The 23,084-nt window shown below is 44.8% G+C and overlaps 1 protein-coding gene across 8 annotated transcripts in view; it reads left to right on the forward strand.

Moving 5' to 3' along the window:
- SBNO2 (strawberry notch homolog 2) overlaps window positions 1-23,084 on the forward strand; it is a 128,716-nt gene that overhangs the window by 35,519 nt on the left and 70,113 nt on the right. For 5 of the 8 annotated variants that reach the window (XM_044998615.1, XM_044998622.1, XM_044998618.1 and 2 more), the window contains 3 exons: window positions 7,483-7,702; window positions 9,952-10,034; window positions 20,882-21,005. In XM_044998615.1, the coding sequence (XP_044854550.1) occupies window positions 7,577-7,702; window positions 9,952-10,034; window positions 20,882-21,005 (333 nt within the window). In that variant the 5' untranslated portion in view covers window positions 7,483-7,576. Of the gene's footprint in view, window positions 1-338; window positions 400-655; window positions 806-7,482; window positions 7,703-9,951; window positions 10,035-17,633; window positions 17,710-20,881; window positions 21,006-23,084 lie in introns of those variants that run through there. The other 3 variants (XM_044998616.1, XM_044998619.1, XM_044998623.1) reach the window with 3 other exon arrangements.

Below are 23,084 nucleotides of genomic sequence, written 5' to 3' on the forward strand. Positions count from 1 at the left end.
TTTCTTAGGGAGCTAAGTACATTTTTAGAGAAATGCACTCTATACTGTAGAGAACCCATCAAGTGAAATGTAATGTTGCCAAGACATGAGATAATGTAGAACAGACAGAGAGAATTTCTGATATTGATTTTACCCTTCATAAGTTACTGTTTGTTGGATGTATAAGTGAAGCTGTACATTTACTACAGCTGTTACGGGAATCACTGCTTCTGATTTCCTATCAAAAGCTGTTACAAACTTTTAAAAAAAACCCCTCTGGTGAAGAGAACAGACACACTGTTGTAAAGGCACCAGAGTATATCGATATCTCTCAAACAGTCTCTGACTTTAACCCGTAGGTCAGCACACCTCACCCCCTCTGCCCAGTAACTGCTGAGCTTGCCTGTTTGCCGAAGAAAGGTAATCTGTAAAGAAAAAACTGTTTGCCATTTACTGTTCTATCATAGTGTATAGAGGACCTCAGTTTTATCTAAATCATTCCCCCCCCCCCACACACACACACTTTTGCTTGTTTGCATTAACAATATCAGGTTGTGACAGGTCTGTCTGGTTGGAGGACATTGTGATGTTTGGAACATCTGGATGGGGACATCACAGGAGAACGAAACTTGAGCTGTAGGTCTCATCTCCCCGACATTTTCATTTAGGGGCTGGGATATCGCAGCTCAGATTTCACCGTCCTATGATGAAACCATCTGTGTCTCCTGCCCAAATCTCCCAGCCAGAAGAGGGAAGTCAGGAACTTACAAAAGCAGGCAAAAAAGTTAAATCAACTATGAGGTCATTTTTGCATGGCATAAAGGAGGTCAGTAAAGAGCCCAGGCAAACCACCGCCTTTGCTTTGCATTTAAACTTCAACCCTTTGCTGCTGTATTCTTTTTAGCTGTAATTTGTAATTAGTGTAGTATCACCAGAGCATGTCAGGAACAGTAGGTAGAGTAAAGAGGAACAAGGGGGCAACCCTGAAACCAAAAAAGAAAAGATCCAATTAATTGAAGACCACTAATGATCAGTAGCTGGGACTTAGGGCATCTCTTCAAAATGTATCTTGGGTTACCATCTAAATCATTCCAGATATGGATTCATGCCAGCATATTCTCTGTCCCTCTCTTGCAAATTCCATTTATATAAGCTAATGCACGTGACGTATGCTGGGAGGAAGAAGTCCTTAGATGTTCTGGAGCTGCTGAAGATTGGCTAATAGATCAAGGGGACTGAAGTCCATGTAATGGCGTTAGCTAGTGCCCAGCATGCTAACTAAACATTTTTGGGTATTTGCACTTGTGGACTTATTGACTGTAAAATCAGAGTACAGATTGTATAGAGTAATAAAAAGAAACAATTCTGCACATGTAAAACTCTGGAAAAAGCAGGCAAGTGGAAACTGATGTAGGGGATTCCCTTCCCTAGGAAAGAGGTGTTTCTTCTACTAGCCATTAGTGAATGATGTGAATGAACTAAATGTGGTTGGTAGCATGTTCAGATAACTTGACATTATGTTGCTGACGCTACCTTGCCACTATCTACACTCTGTTTTGGGGCAAGGTTTTGCTGTGCTCTTCCAGGAAATGTGTCCTTTTTCTAAAGGCACCTTGATTACTTTGAGATTTTTTTTTTTATTTGACTGGGGTAAAAAAATTTAAAATGGGGAATAAATTCTGACAGTTATAATTTGTCAGACAATGGGGATGGACAAAAAACAGATTAGTTATCTTGTTGAAGTCAGATCAGATTTCTCTAATCAGTTTAAACCTTCCCAGAAAGACCTCTGCTTTAATTTGTTTAAGCCTACAGTTGCTTTGACCATAACTGGTCAATTTTACTCAGCATAATTTGCGTTCTACTGCACGGCCACACCCTGCTGAGCCTGCAGCTTCTACCTGACATGGATTTGTAAGGTTGCATAAACCATACGAGTCCCAGTATGACTGCCTCTGTGTTTAAAAGAAAAAGGGAAACCTTTTAAACCACAAAGTGCTTAGCCTCTGGCAAATGATTTATTTCAGTTTGTGAGCCCCAGTCACGTGAGCGCATTTAACCATATGCCCTCAATGGTTGCATTTCGAACGGTAACTTTTTTATTTTTCATTTGTTAACATGATCCTGTTTTAAAAAGTATTTGTAGCTCTATTCAGAACTAGCACATTATCTTGGCAGCCATCCTGAAATGGCTTTGAATAGGGTATCACTTGCCCATCCGTGAAATAGCATCAGCAAAGTCTTCAGAGGTTCCTGTTATCAAGCTGTCCAGCATTGTGCTGCGCTCTGATCAGGGATAAGTTCTACTTAACATTTTGTGTGTGTGTGCAGGTGGTTTTATTAAATGTCCAACAGACTCTGTCCTGAAACCAGTGGGAGGGGTTGCTTGAGTAGGGAATTCAGGATCCTGCAGTATGGCCAGTTCGACAGTCAAAAGTTAAGTTGATCCAGCTACGTCGTTCAGGCATGTAAAAAAAATAAAATCTACACCCCGAGATGTAGTTAAGCTGACCTAACCCCTGACGTAGATAGTGCTAGGTCGACGGAAGAAGTCTTCCATTGACCCAGCTACTTCCTCTCCGGGAGGCGGATTAGTTTACGCCATCAGGAGAACCCGTTCTGTCACTGTACTGAGTGTCTACGCTGAAGCGCTACAATGGTGCTGCTGCAGTGCAACAGCTGGCCGCTGTAGCATTTCAAGTGTAGACAAGCCCAAGATTTAATCAGCAGCAGGAAGTGTCATTAAAAGTGTGTTACAGTAAACATGCAATGTTTGGAAGAATCCCTTGCAGAGCTTGGTAATATTATTGCAATGAAAAACAGTGTTTACAGAGGGATACGTTATTTCTTATCTGATTGCAGTAGTGCCTAGAGCCCCGATCAGGTATTGAGTTCCCATCATGCTAGGAACTGTACGTACTTACAATGAAAACATGATCTCTGCTCCAAAGAGCATATAATCTAAGTATTACTTTAAAAAAATAAAACTTAACAATTTTTCCTTTGTAGCCTATCAAATTGTAGCTCTTTTATTAAGTGTTGGAAAGTTCTGTGAAGTCTTGGCACAAGGCATATGTTAAACTAATGTTTTGTTTTCTGGACAAATAATTATGTGCTTAGTGATGGAATTTCAATATAGAAATTGGAGCTTCAGCAGTTTTGTACTGGGGGATGAAGCACAGCCTGTTTGATAAATGGCCTAGTACGAATTCAGATTCCCACTCATTTGTCTGGGTGATGGATTTAAAGGGACCCCTTTCGCTTGAAATCGTGTTGGGTTTAAAAACCACGAGCTAAAAGTCATTTCAGTTACTACACCTGCCTCAGCTAATGTTTGTGGATTTACAACCCCAGGGTTTCATATCTTCTAAAATATTTCTCTCCTCTGCTGCTATGTAAGTGGTTTTCCAAGAGTTGTCAGATACGTAAAATAAACTAAAAACAGGGAGTACTTTTTCTCTGTTACCATAATCTTTGGTGGAGGGGAAAAACAACAACAGGCAGTGTAAATGTAAGTAAATACATTTGTGTGAATTTGAGTGCTTGCAGAGGATAGTTGGACTGACATCCCTTAATACTGATGGTCTCTCAACTCTTTACCCACAAAACAGCTACCATCCCTAGTAGCCTTGCAAGCTCCCCAGCTGTGTTGCAATGCTTCTTGGAGAAACCATCTCTAGGAGAGTTCACTTTCCATATCCATAAACCTCTGTGTGCCAAAGAGGCTGCCAGTTCACGCCCATTGTGGTACTAGTGGCAGAGGGGTTGGAGTTAAGCTGTGGACTCCTGTCTACTGTATTTCAGTTTTGGGCACAGTAGCTTCTCATCACTATTGGTCTAGGCTGGATTTAAATGAATAACCTGGAAATGCATTTTTCTAATCTATTATCAAGCCCCTTTGCCATCCAGTACTCTTCAGTCTCGTCTTTTTTAACAAATAGGGTTGAGAAAAGAACTGTCCTTGTAGTCAAATATGAGATTGTCATGACAACTCTTTTGGGGTACAGGTTTGCTATAAAATCATGATGGAGCCATTCATATCCTAAATGCATGGATTGACTTTTAACTTTGCACAAACGTTATACAAGTGTCAGCCCTTGAGTGTCTCGAGGATCCAAAATACACTTTGCTCTCCCAGCTGACTAGCCCTGATCCAAGTCCTGACTAGCCCTAGTCCTGACATGGATGCTAGTACACAAAGTAGTAAACATGAAGTCATGTTAACTTCACTGTCTGTTACAAATGCAGGAATAAATTTTCCAGCTGAAATTTGTCACTTATTTTTAAAGGGATGCAGCTGAGTCAAATGCTTTTTAAAAATGTCTCATGTTACAAATGACACCTTTAAAGGATCAAAACTGAACATTTAAGAACTCTCACTTAATGTGCAGTTTAGTTTTTCTGCTTTACCCAGTTTGGACAGTGAAAATGCACTAGTTAGTTTCACTGCTGCAATGTTCAGGCAGCAAACGCTGCAGGATAATGTGTTGTGTTTTTTGGGGGGTGGCGAGGGAGGGAGGGAGGAAGGAAGGAAGGAAATGAGAGGGCAAAAGTCATATTGAAATCAGAAAGAAATTGTGGAAATCTCTCTTGCTCCTAGGTTTTTCTAAATGTTTGCTCTAACCATAACATTAATTGTATCTGAATTAAGCCAAATTAGACCTGAGTGTGCCCCTTTAAGCCCACAAAAGCACATGGACAGTCTAACACAAAGGTAGTTGATAGTGTCCTTTCCAGTTACTTTACAGGTGCAGAAAATCATTTGGATTCTGTCCAGCTGTTCAGGATTAATTTCTGTCACTGAACTGGAGGTCATGGTATGGGCACATTAGTAGTTCTTAACTGGTGACAAATGGGATGATGCCGTTTTAGTGACTAAATCTATTTAAGAAGAAATTGAGTCCCATGGTCAATATTTTCTGCATCAGACATTATATAGGACTGATTTAGGAGGGGAGGAAATCTCAGGTATGTACTTTGCCTTTTTTCTGGTGATTTTGGGGTTCTGGGGGCTGTGCTGCATAGCTGTTACTCATCAGTAGTATACTCAGAAAGGAAATCTCCATGTGTCACTTCTTCCGAAGCAAGATAATGTGTGACAATAAAATACCACATGTAACTTTTAGTAATATTTGAGCGAGAAAGAGAGAGAAAGAAAGCGAGGTAAATTGAACTGGGTTGAGATACTGGAAATGAGGGTAACAGATGTACACTATCATTGGCGTGACTCAGGCTGGCCAGTCAATTACAACTGTGGTAATTACTAGAAGAGTATAGTCCAGTTGCCATGGAAATCAGTCTTTGTTAACTTCAGGGAGAGTACCCGAGCTGGATAGGTGGTGAAAGGACATTTGACTTGGTCCAAGAGTAGATATATTTAAATGAAGGTAGCTGAAGATGAGTGACTATCAGAGTAGTGAAAGAGAGGAGCAGAGTGGGTTTATTAAGACCCTTCCAGTAATGGGCATGCTGAGAGAAATAGAGGCGAAGCCACACTTAGGGATGGGAGATGAGGTTATCCAATAAAACATGTTTATATTCTACTTTTTAACCCCTTTTGCTGGCTTTCTCTCCTTGGTTCTTTCTTTGCTCCTGATGGAGCATCTCAAGGGAAACTAGCATAGGGCTAGAGAACATGATTATTAAAATGCCAGTGGCCAGTCTACACTGGTGGCAGGCAACACATGCATGAACTCAAGAGAAATGCCAAATGTAGACAAGGCCATTGATTGATACCAAGCCTATGCTAGCTAGGCAATTGTCTAGCTCAGGGTATGTCTACGCTGACAATGCTATAGCTCCGCCGCTACATTGCGTCAGTATAGACCCTACCTACATTGGCAGGAGGGATTTTCCTAGCAGTGTAGGTAATCCACCTCCTGACAGGTGGTGGAATTCTTCCATCCTCCTAGCACTTGTCTACAGCAGGGGGGACGGGTTAGGTCAGTATTGCCACGTCTCTCAGGGGTGTGGGTTTTTTACATTCTTGAAAGAAGTAGCTATACTGATGTAAAATCCTAGTGTAGACCAGGCCATAGTAAACCTAGAGGCCCTTACAAGCCTCAGAACAGCCTTCTTTCTTATCCTCTTGAGACCCAAATTAGCTGGTTTTTTATTATGTTGGACTTTTGAGAAAGAGAGGGCTCCTTACTTTTAAGGCCTTGCAGTCTCTTTATAACGTTCCTTTATATCGTGTGCCTTTAGTTGTAGCCTTGGAACTTAAATTCATAACTTTGCTAGATACTAAAAATCATGGATTCAGTAAGGGCACAGGATTTGTAGTTCATTACACCAATTTGTAACCCACTAACCTTGTTTATCCTGCAACTGTGAAAGGACTGAGCCTGGTATGCACAGGTTTTAATATGTATTACTGATCGTTAGGGTCTGTCCCAAATTGACTTTACCCAGGGCCCTGCCTTTCATTTTAGCTGCTTTCCAAGAATGTGAGTTTGCCACATTCATTACCCATCAGTGGAGAGCAAGTGCTTGCCTCTTGTGCCAGACAAAGATGAGCAAGTATTGGGAAATCAAGAAATTTCACAATCGGATTAGATACTCAGCTGTTCAGAATCTGTTTTTAAAAAATCTCCTATGTGTGAAATAGACTTGGGGGTGTAACAGTACTTTCCAAATTCTTTGCTGCTGTACTAAGTGAAAATTGCTAGCCCTGGAGGATGCATCTTCATTAGGAGAAAAGGTGTGTTAACTCGTGTTAGCTAACATGTGGTAACCAACTACAATCTTAGTGAAGACAAGGCAGTTAGTATTTTAAAATGAGTTACCAGGTCTAGGTAAATCTTAGGCTCCCTCATAGTAACTCGATCTGTTAACACTTATGAAAGCTACAAACTGCTTTGTCTTCACTGGGATTTTTACCTCATGTTAGTTGCCATGTTAGCTACCTCACGTTAAAAACGCATCTAGTCAGGGCCGTCCCTAGGGGGGTGCAGGACCCAGGACATAGTTGCCAAGTTTCTATCTGCCAGGAGGTTGTCCCCTCTGGCTCTGCCCAGGCCCCATCCCCACTCCTCCAAGGCCCTGCCCCGCCTCTCCCCCACCCAGTTCCACCCCCTCCCCTGAGCATGCTGCACCCTTGCTCCTCCCCCCATGCCGAGTCCAGATGCCCCAAAACAGCTGATCAGTGGTAGAGGCTGGAAGGGGGAGGTGCTGATCCACAGGACCTGCTGGCAGGCAGGAGGTGGCTCTGGGGGGAGGGGGAGGTTGGTAGAGGGGCTCCTCCTCCTCCCCGCGCCTCCCCTCCCCGCCTGCCTTCTCAGGAAGCATGGGGCCCCCCAAAGTGTGGGGCCTGGGGCAGTCGCCCCAATTTGCCATACTCTAGGGTCAGCTCTGTACCTAGTGAAGACAAGGCCTTAGACTTGATGGTGGAGTAGGGGACTCTACACAGCCTGACCTCCGTGTGCTGGTCTCCCCCTTAGAGGGGGCTAGCTGCATTTCCGCCCGTGTTACAAACTGACAGTAAGTATTTCTTCTCTCTCCTAGGCCATGCTGCACAGTGACGAGCACAAAGAACCTTCCACCACTCCTTAGAATAGTCCACCAGCCCTGACAACTTCATGCTGCAGGAGACAGCCTGATGCCCTCAGCACATCCTGCCATGGACGGAGGGAAGAACTTTCCACAGCATGAACACCAGCAGTCAGGCAGTACATTATACAGTATGCCGAACCTCCAGACACAGCTCAGCGTACCTGCCATGGAGGTGAGGGTCCTGTCAGGTTAGGGTGGAAATGGATGGATGGATTTGGGAGCTTTTGCCTGGTGGGGTGGGGGTGGCAGTGGTATCACAGCAACATTGAGATCTTGGGAAACAAAGTAAACATTTACAGTTGCTATTTGGTAAATTGGCTTTCCAGGCTGTTGTCCAGTGGTACAAGGTATTTATTTTTAGCGCTCAACATTTGAGGCAGCAGCTGCCACAATCCATGTTGACTTTGAAGTTGGGGGGGAAAGCAAGATGGTGACTGAAATGATGTAATTTTAAAGTCCATTATATTGCAACCTGCTAGGGCAAGAGATGAAGAATCAAAGCTGGATTGCCAGCTTTCCAATTGTTTCTACCCCTGCTGGCTGTCAAAGCACTGGACCTTAAAAGTGTCACTTGTAGCTGTGTCTTTTCTGACACTGGTACACAACTGAATAGTATTTTATTAGGACTTAGTCTCCAAGCAGGATTGGGTCCTGGTGCAGACTGTAGACTCACCGGCATGGCACCTCCTGCTGGTCAGTCCAGGAATTAGCTCTTTTCCAGCCCTCAGAGCGCCTCCTGATGGCCAGTGTCTCTCTTGCCTCAGGCCCCTCATGTCCCTCCCAGACCCCTGTGCCCTTTACCTTGGGGTTCTGCCCCCAGCAGTACCCCCATACTCTGGGTCTCCCCTTCCCCTATGCCCACCTTGCATCAGTGGCTACTGCCAGTCATCATCTACCCCCTTTCTCTAGGGCAGATTATAATGGCCACTCATCACTGGCAAAGGGGGTTGGACCCTGCTGCCTTTGCCTATCCCGGGGCTGCACCTCTGCAGCCCAAGTACCTGCTTAGGCCTGTATCAAGGCCTCAGCCTGGGGAATTACCAGGCTGGAGCCCCCCAGCTCCTCTTGCCCTTCCCCAGCACTGCTCTGCTTCAGGTACCCTGTGCTTCCAAGGCTGGAGTGAGCCTCTGAACCAGCTCCTCCCTTGCAGCCCTCTTATTAGGGCCATCTGGGCCTTGATTGAGCTGGCCACACCTGTGGTCAGGCACTCAGTTAGTTTCCCTCAGCTGTTCTCTCTCCTCTTATCTTGGAGGGGGGGCTGCTGCAGGTCCCCATTGTCACCTGCTGTACAAACACATGATTTAAAAAAAAATGTCCCTGCCCCAGATAGCTTTACAATCTAAATAGAGTGCCCCTTGGGTACCAGTACTTTTCTGTCTCTGATTATAACTAATCGCTGCTGCTTTCCTGAAGTTTGTACCCCTCTTAGGCTGGCTACAGGGAGGCATTCAGCACCTGTTGCATAGCTGGGGCAGTTGGGCGTAAACAGTTTTGAGGTCAGCTTTAAACTGATGTGAACTCTTAATGTTTTCAGAGAGCACCTGCCCTCAGAAAATCAGCCACTCTAGAGATGACTCAAGTCAGGCCCCCAAAATGAGGCACTTCAAATTACTAGTCACTTGTGAAATTATTGGCCTTTGAAAACCTCTAGAAGTGATCTTATTTTTTTCACTCCTTTCTCCCAATTGCAGACCATTCAACATGCTGCAACTAAAATCATGTTTCTTGCCTGCCACTCCAGTCACCTCTTTCTCTCTCTCACACAACCTGGAGTCCCTGTATTGACTTCCTCCCTCTCTAGATCAGGTGTAAATTCTGTAGCTAAATAGTTACAGCTCTGGATATGGGTTTTGCCCTTATATGGACATAGAAATAATAACAAAAAAAACGACTACCATGTTTTCTCACACAAGTCAATGCCACTTGGGTCAGTGAACAATCGACAAAGGAGACTAATGTCAGTAGTTGAAAGATGACACAATATCCTGTTAGCGTCATGCTTCTGTTGGAGCTTTGGCATCACGCTGAAATAGAACTTGCCATTGGTACTGAAAGCAGCTGGGAAGCAGTAAATGTAGCTGTCTAGGTATAAATCTGCCCTGACTGACTCCAGGTTAGCCAAGGCAGAGTCCAGTTTCTACAAAGTTTGTGATTAACTGGGTAGGCGGGGAGAATAACCTATGAGGATAATGACCCCAAAGCTCTTCCTGGAATAAGTAACAACACAGCAGGTTTGCAAGTCAGAAGTGGTGTGTGGCATTAGACTAACCACCTGTAAAGGATTAAAAGCCACCACTGTTTGTTGCATGCGGGGAGAGGAGAGGCCACAGGACAATGCTCGAATTCTGAGCTATCAGTGTGATTTAGCAGAGTTGCAGTTTTCTGATGCTGGCATTTTTCTTGGTATTATTGTGCTTGCAGAACTCGATGCTGGCTCCTGATTGGTGGAATTCCTTCTATTCACCTGCCCCTTTCTCAACTCCATCTTTCCCAAGTGAAAACCAGTAAGTGCAGTTTATATAATTCCCCTACATGTATGCACACCCAATGATTCAACTGTTTCTTCAGTGCTTTCTTCATTTACTTTTTGTTTCACTAACTGATGGGGAAATAATGGCATCACAGAGTGTGGCATTTCACAAACGGCTACATCTTGGAAAAGAAAAGAAACAGCCTTTATGAAGACATGGGAAACTTTGACTTCATGTAAGCTTTGAAACTGATTTAGGGGAGAAAAGGCCTTGTTAGAGTCTAGATTTGTTACACTAATGGAGTTCATAAAATACACCATTAATACAATCTGGCTATCCTAATATATCATAGAGGCATGTAGGTTTATATGGCCAGTGCAGGGAAGAAGGAAAGTATTTCTGCTCTGAGGAAGGTAGAGTGACACGTTTATGGATGAAGTGATAGTAAAAGCTATGGTCGGAAGCTAATAATTCTTAGTAATATCACCCCTGCTGAATTAAGCTTTCATTTTAAGTTGCTAGCACATTTATATTCAAAATGCACATGCCATATAACTGTGCAAACCAGAGCGTATCAAGATCAGTGCGTCTTTCTCTGGTTATAACTGACAAGCTTTGCTAGTAACCTCATTACTAATCCCGCAAGGTGTGCGGTGGTGAGAAGTATGTGCTGATGTGAGAAATTGTAACTTCCTCCCAAGTAAATCCCCACCATCTGTGTACACCCTGCATAGCTGAAGCCTGTAAAAGGCACAGCTGTAATGTTTTCAGTAAACTTTGCATAGGAACAATTGCCCTTATAGAATTCTGCCTTATATTTTTCCGTATAGATTCACTGCAAAAACCTCCTGTTCAGTACCTTGAAGATAAGTGCTTTGAATGTTCTCTATCAACTCTAGAGTCAGTCTGAGCCCCTGTGAATCCCACTCCCCTCTTGGTCACAAAACTATGCACACCTATCCACCCGGGTAAGAAGGACACCGGATAGGACACACTTTTGGGATTTTCTCAGTTTGGGGGTCTAGCAGCAGGGAGAAGTGTTAGCAGTAGTGCATTGTGCCCCCACAAAATGGATCAGAGCTCAGACTGAGAGACTCTGGCCAGTGAGCATGGGAAAAGGTGTGCATGTTGCTTTCTGTCACATCTAGTGAATGGAAGGAGTGGCATAGATGGGGACTAGGGTGAGCTGCAGCTGTCCCTGGTTTCCCGTGGGAGGGTTGTTTTGGGCGGCGGGGAGGGGCTAATGGAAGAAAAGCACAAGCAGGCTCCCAAAGTTAAGTAAAGTTGTTAACTTTTGGGATAGACCCTTGGGCGTAGTTCAGGGGTGTGAGGACTTAGCCCAGCCCCCCATCTGAAGGATTTGAATGTCTCGATAGGCAAACAGAAAGATCCATTCTAATGAGCCTTCCCTCTCTGGTGTTAGGCTGTGGGTTTATTTACACTTGATTTTAAAACCTGCTTCAGTGAGTTTCAGAACTCAGGTCTACAGACCTGGGCTTGCGCGATGGCGCTAAAAACCGCATTGTGGCTCAGGCTTTGAAACCTCCCCCACACCCCTGACCCCCTGGCTTCAGAGGTCAGGCTCCATCCTGAGCCTGGATGTCTATGCAGCTGTTTTTAGTATCAGAAAGTGAGTCCCATGAGCCCAAGTCTGTCGATCTGGGCGCTGAGACTCATGGCCGGGGGTTATAAAGCACATACTCTGTGATTCCCAACCTAGTCACCAGCCATGAGAATCCAGCTACTCTGTTCGGATAATACTCGTGTTATCTCCCTTGTTTTTCTTTCTGCTTTTGTTTGCCATCCCCATCCCATCTCACTGGGGGAAACAAGTTAGCCAGCAATGATGAGGTGAACAGAATTGTAGAGCAGATTTTGCTAAATGGTTACCAAAAATCTGTTGTGCATGTGGTGGAAGTTATTCAGCCTTGTTAGTTACTCCTCAAAGCAGGAATTTGGGCAGGAGTTGTGGGATAAGCTCAACCTCTTTACTCTTAGCCAGGCTGTCTGCATGCTTGGAAGAGGGTGTGCTTTTTTTTTTTTTGAAGATGATTCCTGTAAATTACATTTTCTGTATCCTCAAGGGAGCAATAACAGAATTTCTGTTTTGCTGTATTGAACCACAGGTTGAGATGGTATTTATCTATTGTTTTTTCCCTGCTGTTTGCTGTCTTTTTATCCTTCGCTTTCTCCCTGTTCAGTGCTGATACTCTCTATTCACATCCACTGTGCTGGTGATGTTATTGTTATGGCCCTGATCCTGCCAAGACTTAAGCACATGCATAACTTTACATGCAAGAGTAGTCCCATTGATGTAATAGGATTTTTATCACATGTAAAGGAATACACGTACCTGTAGATGTGTGGACTCACCCCTGCGGCGCCTCCTGCTGGTGACTCCTGGGAATTAGCTTGTTCCAGCTCCGGAGCGCCCTCCACAGGCCGGTGATCTGCCTGTCCTCTGGCCCCTGTGTCCCCCCCCTGGATCCGGTGTCCTCCTACATGGGGTGCTGCCCCCTGGCAGTAACCCCTTTCTCTCAGGGTCTCCCCTCCCCGGGGAACCCCCACCCTTTATCCCCACCTTGCCTCAGTATATGGCTACCGCCAGTCATTGTCTAGCCCTACGCTCTGGGGCAGACTGCAGTATCAGCCACTCATCACTGGCAAGGAGGGTTTGGACCTGCTGCCTTGGCCTACGCCTGGGCTGCCCTCTGCAACCCCCAGTACCTGTTAGCCCGATGCTAGGCCGCAGCCTGGGGCTTTCCAGGCTGGAGCTCCCCAGCTCCTCAGCCTTTCCCCAGCCCTGCTTCACTCAGGTACCATATGTCCAGCCACCTGCAGCCAGGCCCATCTCCCTCTATAGCTAGAGAGAGACTGTCTGGGCTTCTGGCTCACAGCCTCTTCTAGGGGCCAGCTGGGCCTGATTGGATCATGGCCACAGCTGAGCCTACTTTCCCCAATCAGCCCAGGCGTCTTGCCCCAGCCCAAAGGCTGCTTTCTCCAGCCACAGCCCCTTCCCAGGGCTGTTTTTAACCCCTTCAGGGCAGGAGCAGGGGTCCACCCTGCTACAACCTGAGTCTTTTCAGGATTGGGAGCCTATAATAGCATTTATTTGGTAGAGGATGCTAAAGTTAAGGTTGTAGAATGGTTTCAGTTTTAGCTTCCTGTTTTAGTATGCTCATGAGATGCCAAAAAATTCACCTTTCAGATGAAATTTTCCATTCTTTTATTCCATACAAAGGAGACACTTAAAAGCTGGAGCAAACTCTGTCGCAGGTTATCAAGGTGCATCTATATAGGAAATAGGTTTTTTGCTGGAGAGGAAGCAAACGACGACACTTTTGTGATTACGCAATTTTCAGCCAGTTCTTTTCCCCAAATGTTAGATTAACTCGCTGAGCATTTACTACGTTTTTAAAGTTTGGCTCTTTTGGAACTGTGTGTAATGGGCATGCGTAATAGAAACGTTGAGAGTTCAGTCTTACACACTGCTCACTTACGTATTTAATTGCAACTGTGGTGCCCTTACACTTTTCTTTAAAAACAATCTACAATGTTAAAAAAAAAAAAAAGTTAATGAAACGTTGCATTCAAAGAGTTAAAATAGCAACGTCAGGAAATACAAGCCAAGGTACTGGAAGTAGCACTAACGTGGCCAAATTGAACATGTGCCATGTTTTTCTTATTAAATGTATAGATTAATGTATTACTGTTAAATGTATAGTCCCAAACAGACAGGATGTACAGTCTGGCCAAGCTGATGTTACTATTGCAATCTTAAAGGGACACTGGCAATATGATAATGGCTCATTTAGATCACCTTTTAAATAGTATGGTAGCAATTTAAAAAAAAAAAACTTTTATGATTTCTCTCTACTTTCCTGTTAGAAAGGACTTTTGGATGGATCTGAGAGCAATATCAGCAAGCAAGCTCAGGCCAATCGCTCCTCCCACCTGTCTGTCTTTCTGTGCACACACCTGTTTGCTGCCTGTCCAACTTCATTTTCAGCTCTGTTGCTGTCACTGGTAACTCCCCGGCACAGGTCCTGTGAGAGGTCCTGGTGGCATCAGCATAGCATTGAAACTCACTAGGCACAAAAGTGCTGACAAATGAGCAAAGTAAACCAACTGAAACAAAGGAAGAGGAACAATAAAACCTCTCCTCTAATCTGTCAGTGATGATCTCCTTAGGGAGGTGAACTGTAATGACAGTAGGTACATCACAGTCACTGAGATTATTAAGTAGCTGGTGTCCCTTTCACCTTTCTAATTTCCTGCTTTTTTTTGCAACAATAACTCTGCAACCTCAGTGTTGCATTAACTTATTTTGCATTTTAATTTATATGGTGTTGTAGTTGAAAAGCACCTTGTTAAACAGTGAAAATACAAAAATGGATAAAAAAGACCGGTATGGTGGACCCCTCTCTGTTGCCACAGACTCCGTGTGGGAGGAGTCTCATTTGCCAGTGGCTGTATTTAGATATGGCTTGTTCTCATAGCAACAGCTTTGTCTGAAGCAGGTTCTTCCAGTTTCTTGTAAGTACTTAACTTTCATAGTACAAAGAATTTGGTTTAACAAGAGGTAGCAAAGTTTGCACCTTTATTCAAAACTTTCTTAGCCAACAAAAAATTACAATATGACAAAAATTAGTCTTGTAAAATGCTGAACAAGACAAATCAAGAGGATCATAGTGTAAATGTTTATATGTACAGTATTTCTAAGGCAGTGATCACTCTAACAGCTGGGCTCCCGTTCCAGTAATAGGCTTGATACTTTACTCTCATCAGTGTAAATCTGGAGTAACCCTATTGATGTCAGTGATGTTACACGTGTATAACTCCACTGTTGTGAGCTGAGTTACACTTCTGCGAGTGAGTGGAGAATCAGGCCCCGTATGTATAGCAGACAGCGTTTCTCAGATTTTGGAACAATGCTTTCCTCCACGACTTCCCCACACCAATCTGAATGTGGGATAACAGTGGTTGTAATAATACATTATTAAACAAGCTCAGAAGAAGCATTAATTGCAATCTAACAGTGAAGAGAGAAAGGGCCGAGGGAAGCTGTGGTGCATCTTGTGAAGACTCTCTCTGCTGGTGGGAGAAGCTCTCTTGCCGGCATGGCACTGTCCATACTGGCGCTTAGCTCGGTGTCATTTATGTCGCGTAGGGGGGTGGCTTGTTCACGCCCCTGAGCGACATAAGTTGTACCAACGTAACCTGTAGTGTAGACAAGCCCTGAGATGAATGCCAAGGCAAGCGTGCTTTCTCTGGCCTAGGGCCTGTACCAGCAAAGGCCTAATCAGTTGCTGATCCAGAATGTGATGACAGACTCTCTGAAAGGAGGCTGCAGTGTCAAAGCACAAATGCTCAATGAGATGCAAGGAATAAGGTCTCAAATATAGCCGGAGCAAGCCCCAGTAAAGCTTTGGATACCAAGAGGACATCTGGTCCATCACTTTATAGGCAGCTGGTAGAAAGTGTAATAGCCCAGTAAGTGCTGCTGCAGCCTGCTTAAGCTGCCAGGTGACTGAGAACCTGCTAGTGGAAGGAATTGCAGCGTTGGGCACCGAATCATTTACAAGACAGATACCTGTAGATGCTGTTCTAGCGTGCAGGCTCTGCTAACAACAACCTAAGTTTCAGAAAGACTGAGGAAACGATCAGAAGTTTAAACAACAAATTCTCTTGTTGGAGATAGTTGCCAAGTCAGGGCCATTTCACTATCAGTTGCACTTACACCAAATGTCCTGGGTAAGTAAAAGTGCATCTTAGTTCGGTGTGTCCAAACTGTACAACTGGCCCTAGTGTTTAGGGTTGGTGGGCAGTGAGAAAGCCATCTCGTTTCTTGCTCTTCTAAAGTACTTGGTTTGTACGGAGACCCATCTCCTTCCCACGTGTGTCTGCATCTAGATATTGGTTAAGCCTCATCTGAGTCCACAGCCTAAGTCTTCCTTGATTGTGTCCAGTAGCTTATTTGTGTCTGTCCTTAGAATATAGATTTTTCCCAGTCATCACTCATTTTAGCTGGGATAAATTTCTCTTTAAAATGTATCCATCAGACCTGTCTCTGGGCACATTTACACTGTTCTTAAACCAATACAAAATTAACTAACCAATGTCAATGTAATAAATGAATTGAGCTGTGCATATTAATATAACCCCAACCACCCCCGATGCAAACATCTGAATTGACAAATGGTCTTTGTACTGTGCTCTCAAAGTCAATAAACTTGGGCTCTGTCAAACTGAGAGGAGAAGCAAATTCCAGAATTGAAAGCTCTCTGCTGCAAATGCCCTGTTCCCTACTCATTCAAATCAAGGGACTGTAGCAAGAGCACATTAGCCAGTCTGAACTTGGTAAAATCAAAAGATGCATAGAGAGGTTCTCGATTTCCCAGCTCATAGTATCGTAGATCTGAGAGATGAAAGAGAGGCACCAGGCCATCTGGGTTATTCCTTTAGCAAGGGAAAGCTAGTTCTCCATAGTAATATGTAGTGCTTGGTCTGTTTATCAACAACAATGTGCTCAGCTGTACCCAGGACAGAAAAATAGACTGCCTCTGCCTGGCTGTAGTAAAAGATACCCGCAGGATGGGGCAGGGACACACTGGGGTTTACTTGGTCAATGGTAATCTTGTTTTAAATGTCTCAAATGGCCAGTTTCCTCCATTCTCCCTTGGAGGAAATGTTCCACTTTTTAATACAGCTTATGTTCATAAGATAGGTTTCTTGTAGGCAAATCTTTGGGCATTGTCTGAGTAGCTCTGTGTAGGGGAGGAGTAGAATCTTATTTCCATAACTTGTACCCATTTGAAAGGAGAACCCACGGGTCAGTGTGTGTGTATCTCTCGCTTTCCCTGCTTGTTTGGATTAAGCTGCTTGTTTCAGAGGCCTGAGACGCTAACCTTCCTTCTCTTCTGTCTGTCCAGTTTCGGTGGAGGTGATTAGCTGTCCCCAAAATAGTAACTTGCTTAGAAGGTGGCTGTACCTATTGTAATCAGCCAGTAAGTACGATAGCTTCTGGCTTGATCTGTTATGTGTTTAGGAGATGGAGTATAGCAATTATGCTGGTGTTGGTTGCAACTCCACAGTTCAAGAGGAGTGCAGTTCTGTACAGAAGGCAAGGATGGAACCTTTGTTTTATATGGAGAGGATACACTGTATTCTTCAATCTTACAGCATGTACTCTGAGTTCAGAAAGAATTTTCTGAGAATTTTCAAGTAAATGGGTTAGTAGTTTGATTTTAAAGGCCCTGTTGTCACTAATCTTAAAATTCAGCGCCTGGCTCTCATTTTCTTCAGCCCAAATAAATTATAATGGAATAACACTCTTCAGACGTTCCATATAGTTCAAATGCACTGAAATCTCGGTGTGAGCCACATTTGAATAAATTAGGTTTTAATTAAGTTAACGTATAAACAGTTGTATCTAATTATTATGATTATACAAATTAGGGCCAGACCAGTAGCTCATGTCATTTTAAATGCAAGCACTGAAGCTAATGTGCATGGTGCAATTGCACTGCTTGAAATGAGTCAGTGGAGTGAAGGGGCCGTACATGTGTGTCAGGGTCTCACTGATAGATGACTTGAACCCAACTGTCACTAGATTGGCCCCAACTGTCATTGGCCCTAAAGGTTCCATGACTGTGTGCTGGCTTCTGTGTTTCATCGCAGGGAGTCTTGCTCAGGTGGAACGGATCAGGTTAGTCCGACTGACTCCTGCTGGGCAAGGTGGTTTCTGTGGGGAGCAAGGGGGAAAGAGGTGATTGTATATGCCCCATGATTCTCTCCCCTCTGCCCTGTTCCCCTTAGAGAGAGCTTAAGGGACTTTCCAAGTCACACCAATGTGTGGCAGAACCAGGAACTGAACCCAGAGCTCGGGAAGCAATGTGATGTAGTGGATAGGGCACTGGATTGGGACCTGAATTCTAATCCCTGGTCTGCCACTGACCAACTGTGTGCCCATATGCAAGTCACTTAGCCTCTCTGCTTCTATTTCCCCTCCCATCCTTTGACTGTCTTGTCTACTTATACTGGGGCAGGGACTGGCTCTCTCTCTGTGTATAGCACCTAACACAATGGGGGCTTGATCTTGGTTGGGACCTCCAGGTGCACCTGTAATCCTGAATCACAACCTAGTACCTTAACACAAGACCACCCTTCCCCTCAATCCCACTTCACTACAGTGATTTGAAGTTGCGTTTCATCAGTTGAACCTTGGGTCAAGATCAAGTCACAAGTAAAGTGCCCGTCAGCCTAGCTCATAGCAGTTATGATGCAGACGTCAATTTTCTATGTATATAGTATGTGCTAGGGTGAGGATGAGCAGCAGGTAGGGGTGCACGTTGGAGTTGAGATGCATCGACAGTTGCATCTGGGAAACCTTGCCTGGCACCTGCCCATAGTGTGCTTTGCTTTAGCGAATTTCTGTTAGAAAGGAAATTGAAATCTGGCTTTGATTTACAGAAATCCTCCCTATTCCTCACCTCAGTAGCATGAAAGCGATGTCAGAGTGGCATGCACTGGGAAGTTTTTTCTTTTGTCGTAGTCAACTGCCGCCATCAGGATCTCTTCTCCCTTCCTTTTGGCAGAGCTGCCAGGTTCACAAGCTTTGGAGCCACTCCTAATTTCATTAGTTTGGTGGTATAACAAAAGGTAACATGGGGGTGGCTGTCTTCCAACCTTTCACAGCAAAGCAAATGAATGTCCTTGCTAAATAAAAAGCAAAACAATAATATGGAAGGCACTGAAAAAGGTTGGCCTATCATATTAGCAATTCTATAGTGGCTTTCCTGTGAGGATCTTTACCAAGTTGCAGTTAGTCTTTTTTACAACATAGCCTGTGAAGAGATGGCACCCCCATTTTACAGATGGAAAAACTGGAGTCTAGAGAGGTGAAGTGATTTGTCCGAAGACCAGATGAGGAGCCAAATTCATCCCTGGTAGCTCCATTTAAGATGGTGGACAAACACTGGGGACTGATTTGGCCCAGTGAATGTGCAAGAGCTGAGAAAGGTGCCTCGTCACTCAGAATTGAGAGTGATTAGAGCTGGACTGGACTGGATTTTTTTAATTCTCTCTCTGTAAGAGCACATGGGTAGGGACCTGCTTTAGGGCGTCTTAGCAGTAGGTAAACCAGTTGCATCTACCTTTTTCCCTTTGTAAATAAACCTTTAGATTTTAGATTCTAAAAAAAAAAAAAAAAAAAAAAATCAGTAAGGATAGAGAAGAAATTCAGTGGTAGCAGTTCATAGGCTATTGTGAAAAGTGATTTCTGTGCTGCCCTTTGCTAGGATTTTACCTTCAATGATGTGGCAAAAGAGGGGTACATTTAGTCATAAGTGGGAGAGAACTATGTACCTATTTGCATGTAAATGCAGCCCATCCAGTGTATTAGCTATAGGCATGTTATGCAAGACATTTTCATTGCTGGATAGTACTTAGGCTGCCCAATGACTTCAGTCTCCTCTCCCCAGTTGATTTTTCGTGTAGCTTGGAAGTTCACTGCCTGTGGGTTCTGTGGCCTTGACATCATATGGAATTTCTGACTTTCCACAAGGGCAATTCAGCCGGATCGTGTGAAGTGTTCAGTTTTTAGCATGAAAATATACTGGGTGAGGATTGGTGAAACTGTTTGAATGAACATCCGTTACAACAGCCAGATTACCAGAAGGATTACTGAGCACATTCCTCCCTCTGCAGAAGAAAGTTAATGTGTGCATGCAGCGTGTAATAGCAAAACTAAAAGCAGCTCATGCAATGTAGGCCAAAGGCTGCTGACTGGTGGAATGGAAAGACTCCTATCAGTTCACAACCCTTACCTGCCTAATTGTTACAGGATACAAACACTGGGAGTGTCCACTCAAGAGAGCATAATCAAGAGACCTTGCTTTATTCACTAACTGGTGCCACGGGGAGATCTCCCTAGATAGTGTCAGCTCAGAGCCATTCATCCCCATAAAACCCTTCCTGGGTTAGTATGCATGTCCCTGCCCCTCCTTTCAAGTTCTAGTCCTTTCAAGTTCTAGTTCAATACCGTAGCTGAAGTCGAAGTATCTTATTCCGACTTACCTCCCGTCCTCACCGCGCGGGATCGACGTCCGCAGCTCCCCGTGTCGACTCCGCTACTGCTGCTCTCTCCAGTGGAGTTCCGGAGTCGACGGGAGCGCATTCGGGGATCGATATATCACGTCTAGATGAGACGCAATATATCGATGCCCGAAAAATTGATCGCTAGCTGCCGATACGGCGGGTAGTCTGGACGTACCCCATGATTGGTGTAGCTATAGGTATAACTACATCCCGCCCTTGCCTTAGTCCCAAATAGGAGGAGGATTGTGGCCTTCCCCCCACTTTGGAAGATCATTAGTGGTTGAGTTTTCCCAGGGGTCTGTTAGTTCTTAATGGGTGAACTATGATTCTGCTTTGGAAGGATTAATATTTCCCCATATGTAGCATATTTGATCCTAAGGTCCTGTTGTGCCTTCCAAACGCTAATTTCTTTGGTGCCCTTAGAGCAGTTTTATTTGCATTCCATTGTTAGGATTGAACTGGGATTCCTCAAAACCCAATCGCTGTCAAATCCACCCAGGTTATATGAGCTACTGAGAGTTGAATCCTTGGCCTCTTGATTATGCTACAGCTCAGTAGAGCAGTGTACTAGTATATGAGCCCTAGAAAATATCGTTAGTAGGTTTATTATATTTAGGCCTGTAGACATCTGTCCTGCACAAAATCACCTATTAAAACCAATCCCTTGCATGAGTCGACTTTAAGAACCAGTTCACACCATGAAGGTGGAATCTGAGACAACTCTGAGAAATGCCCCTTGCTAGGAATGAGAGAAAGTCACTGCTCTCCTTGTCTCTTTACAGGCAATATTTTAATACCACTTCCGATTTTTACATGAATTCCATCAGCAGACCACCTTTCACAGAGACGAACTATGCATCTGTGGGCTTTGCTGACTTCTTACCAAAAAATGGTGATTTTCCTCAGGTAGGTGCCTAGTTTGTTATGACTGTCTGTCTTTGGGTGAAATGGATATTTTACATTTTTTGGGGGGTAAGACTGAGGGCAATGCGTTGTATGTTTTTAAATAGCCAGTGTGGTATGTGTGTGTTTTGAATACTCTGATGCCGCAGAAGCATTTCATTGGCTTGGTGGCTGCGCAGTGGTGGTAAATTCATAGGCGATGCAAGTTACAAGTTAATAGATTAATGTGACATACATACCAAAGGGAATGCAGGGAACGATGTAAGTTAAAGAAGGCTCCCACTAGTTAGGCCGGGGGTAGGCAATCTATGGCACGTGTGCCGAAGGTGGCACGCGAGCTGATTTTCAGTGGCACTCACACTGCTGGGGTCCTGGTGACCGGTCTGGGGGCTCTGCATTTTAATTTAATTTTAAATGAAGCGTCTTAAACATTTTTAAAACCTTATTTACTTTACATAAAACAGTAGTTTAGTTATATATTATAGACTTATAGAAAGAGACCGTCTAAAGACGTTAAAATGTATGACTGACACATGAAACCTTACCTCAGAGTGAATAAATGAAGACTCGGCACCCCACTTCTGAAAGGTTGCCGACCCCTGAGTTAGACCATCACTTAATCTTCTCTGAACTAGGCTTTTAGGGTTTTCACCTCATGTATGTTGGATGGGCTGTTACCTCACTACTTAGTAGGTTGAATTCATGAATAGTGACGTTTTATAGGGATATAGATTCTGAGAGCTGCACCTAGCAGAGAACTTATAATTCAGGCCCCTCCTTCCTCCCTGGAATGTGCTCTCCTCTGACATGTAGGAGTATGTGATCTGGATCTGAAAAGCACCAGTCATCCTGGTTGGGTTGGTACCTCTATGGAGTAACAGATTTGCTCATCCTCCAGGGATCTCATTGGTATGAAATGAGCTCATCATGTTAGACTTGCCTCTGGCCATGTCTCATGGAAAGGTTGGTCAGTCAGGACTGGGAAACAACTTAGCATGGGAAAGAGCTGACTTTTGAAAAATGAAAAAATGGTTAAATCCTTCCCAGGAGTTCAAAGGAGCACGTGGTGTCCGGCTTGCACAAGTTCTTTGCATTAGCTTCTCCCAAGACATTGAGTGGACCCAGTGAGCAAAACCAGATAGAGCTGCCCTGCTGGCTTACCAAGGTAAAGGCCCAATTGCAGTTAGTTCCAGAGTCTGGTCCCATCTCCAACACTCGCACCTCAGAATGAGTTGTGCTATCAATCATCCTCTGGGCAGTCTGTACTGTACCTAAAGCCAGAGCCCCGTGTGGTTACAAAAATGTGGCTCCACATCTGATCTGCATCCGCCAGAATCAACCCACGATCCGCTAGCCTAGCTGGTAGTCTTTTACCTGTATCCGCAGCTGCAAGCCGTCTCCCCTCGTGGGGAGGGGCGGGATCTTGCAGGGAAGAGGCATCAAGAGGGAACTGGGGGTAAGGGGCAGCGCAGGGGCAGGGTTTCGAGGAGAAGGGGCGGTACAGAGGGAGGGACTGGGCGTAAGGGGCATTGCATTGTGTGCTGCTCCTGGGAGCTTACGAGCGACAGCGCATGGCAGCAGCAGTGTGTGTTGCATCAGAGTGGGGCGGAGGGGTTGGGCACTGGTACTTCGCTCACTCCAATCCCTGTGGCCGGGGGCTGGCCCTGCTGCCCAGGAACTGGAAGGTCAGGCCCAGGACTGGGAGTGCAGCCAGTGTGGCCAGGCCATGGTGGGGATACTGGTGCTGCCTGAGGGGCCGAGCTGCTGCACAGGAAGCGGCGCAGTAAGCACGTGCTGGACAGCCTCAACTCCAACCTGCCACCTAGCCCCAGCCTCTGGCTGCCAGCCCTGAGCACGCTGCACCCCCGGCACTGCCCAAGCTGGACACCGCAGGTCCGGCGCCGCCGGTGAGTAGAGTCCTGCATGGTTTTATCTGCAGCCGATCCGCTATCTGCAAAAACAGTCCGTGGATATCCACAGATTTGCTGGGCTCTACCTAACACCATGCAGTTTTCCCACTAGAACAGAGATGGCACTGGCCCCTTTAGCACTAAAATGAAATATTGGAAGAAGTGCAGCCAA

This window comes from Mauremys mutica, chromosome 24 (genome assembly GCF_020497125.1).
Source record: "Mauremys mutica isolate MM-2020 ecotype Southern chromosome 24, ASM2049712v1, whole genome shotgun sequence".
Taxonomy (NCBI): domain Eukaryota; kingdom Metazoa; phylum Chordata; order Testudines; family Geoemydidae; genus Mauremys; species Mauremys mutica.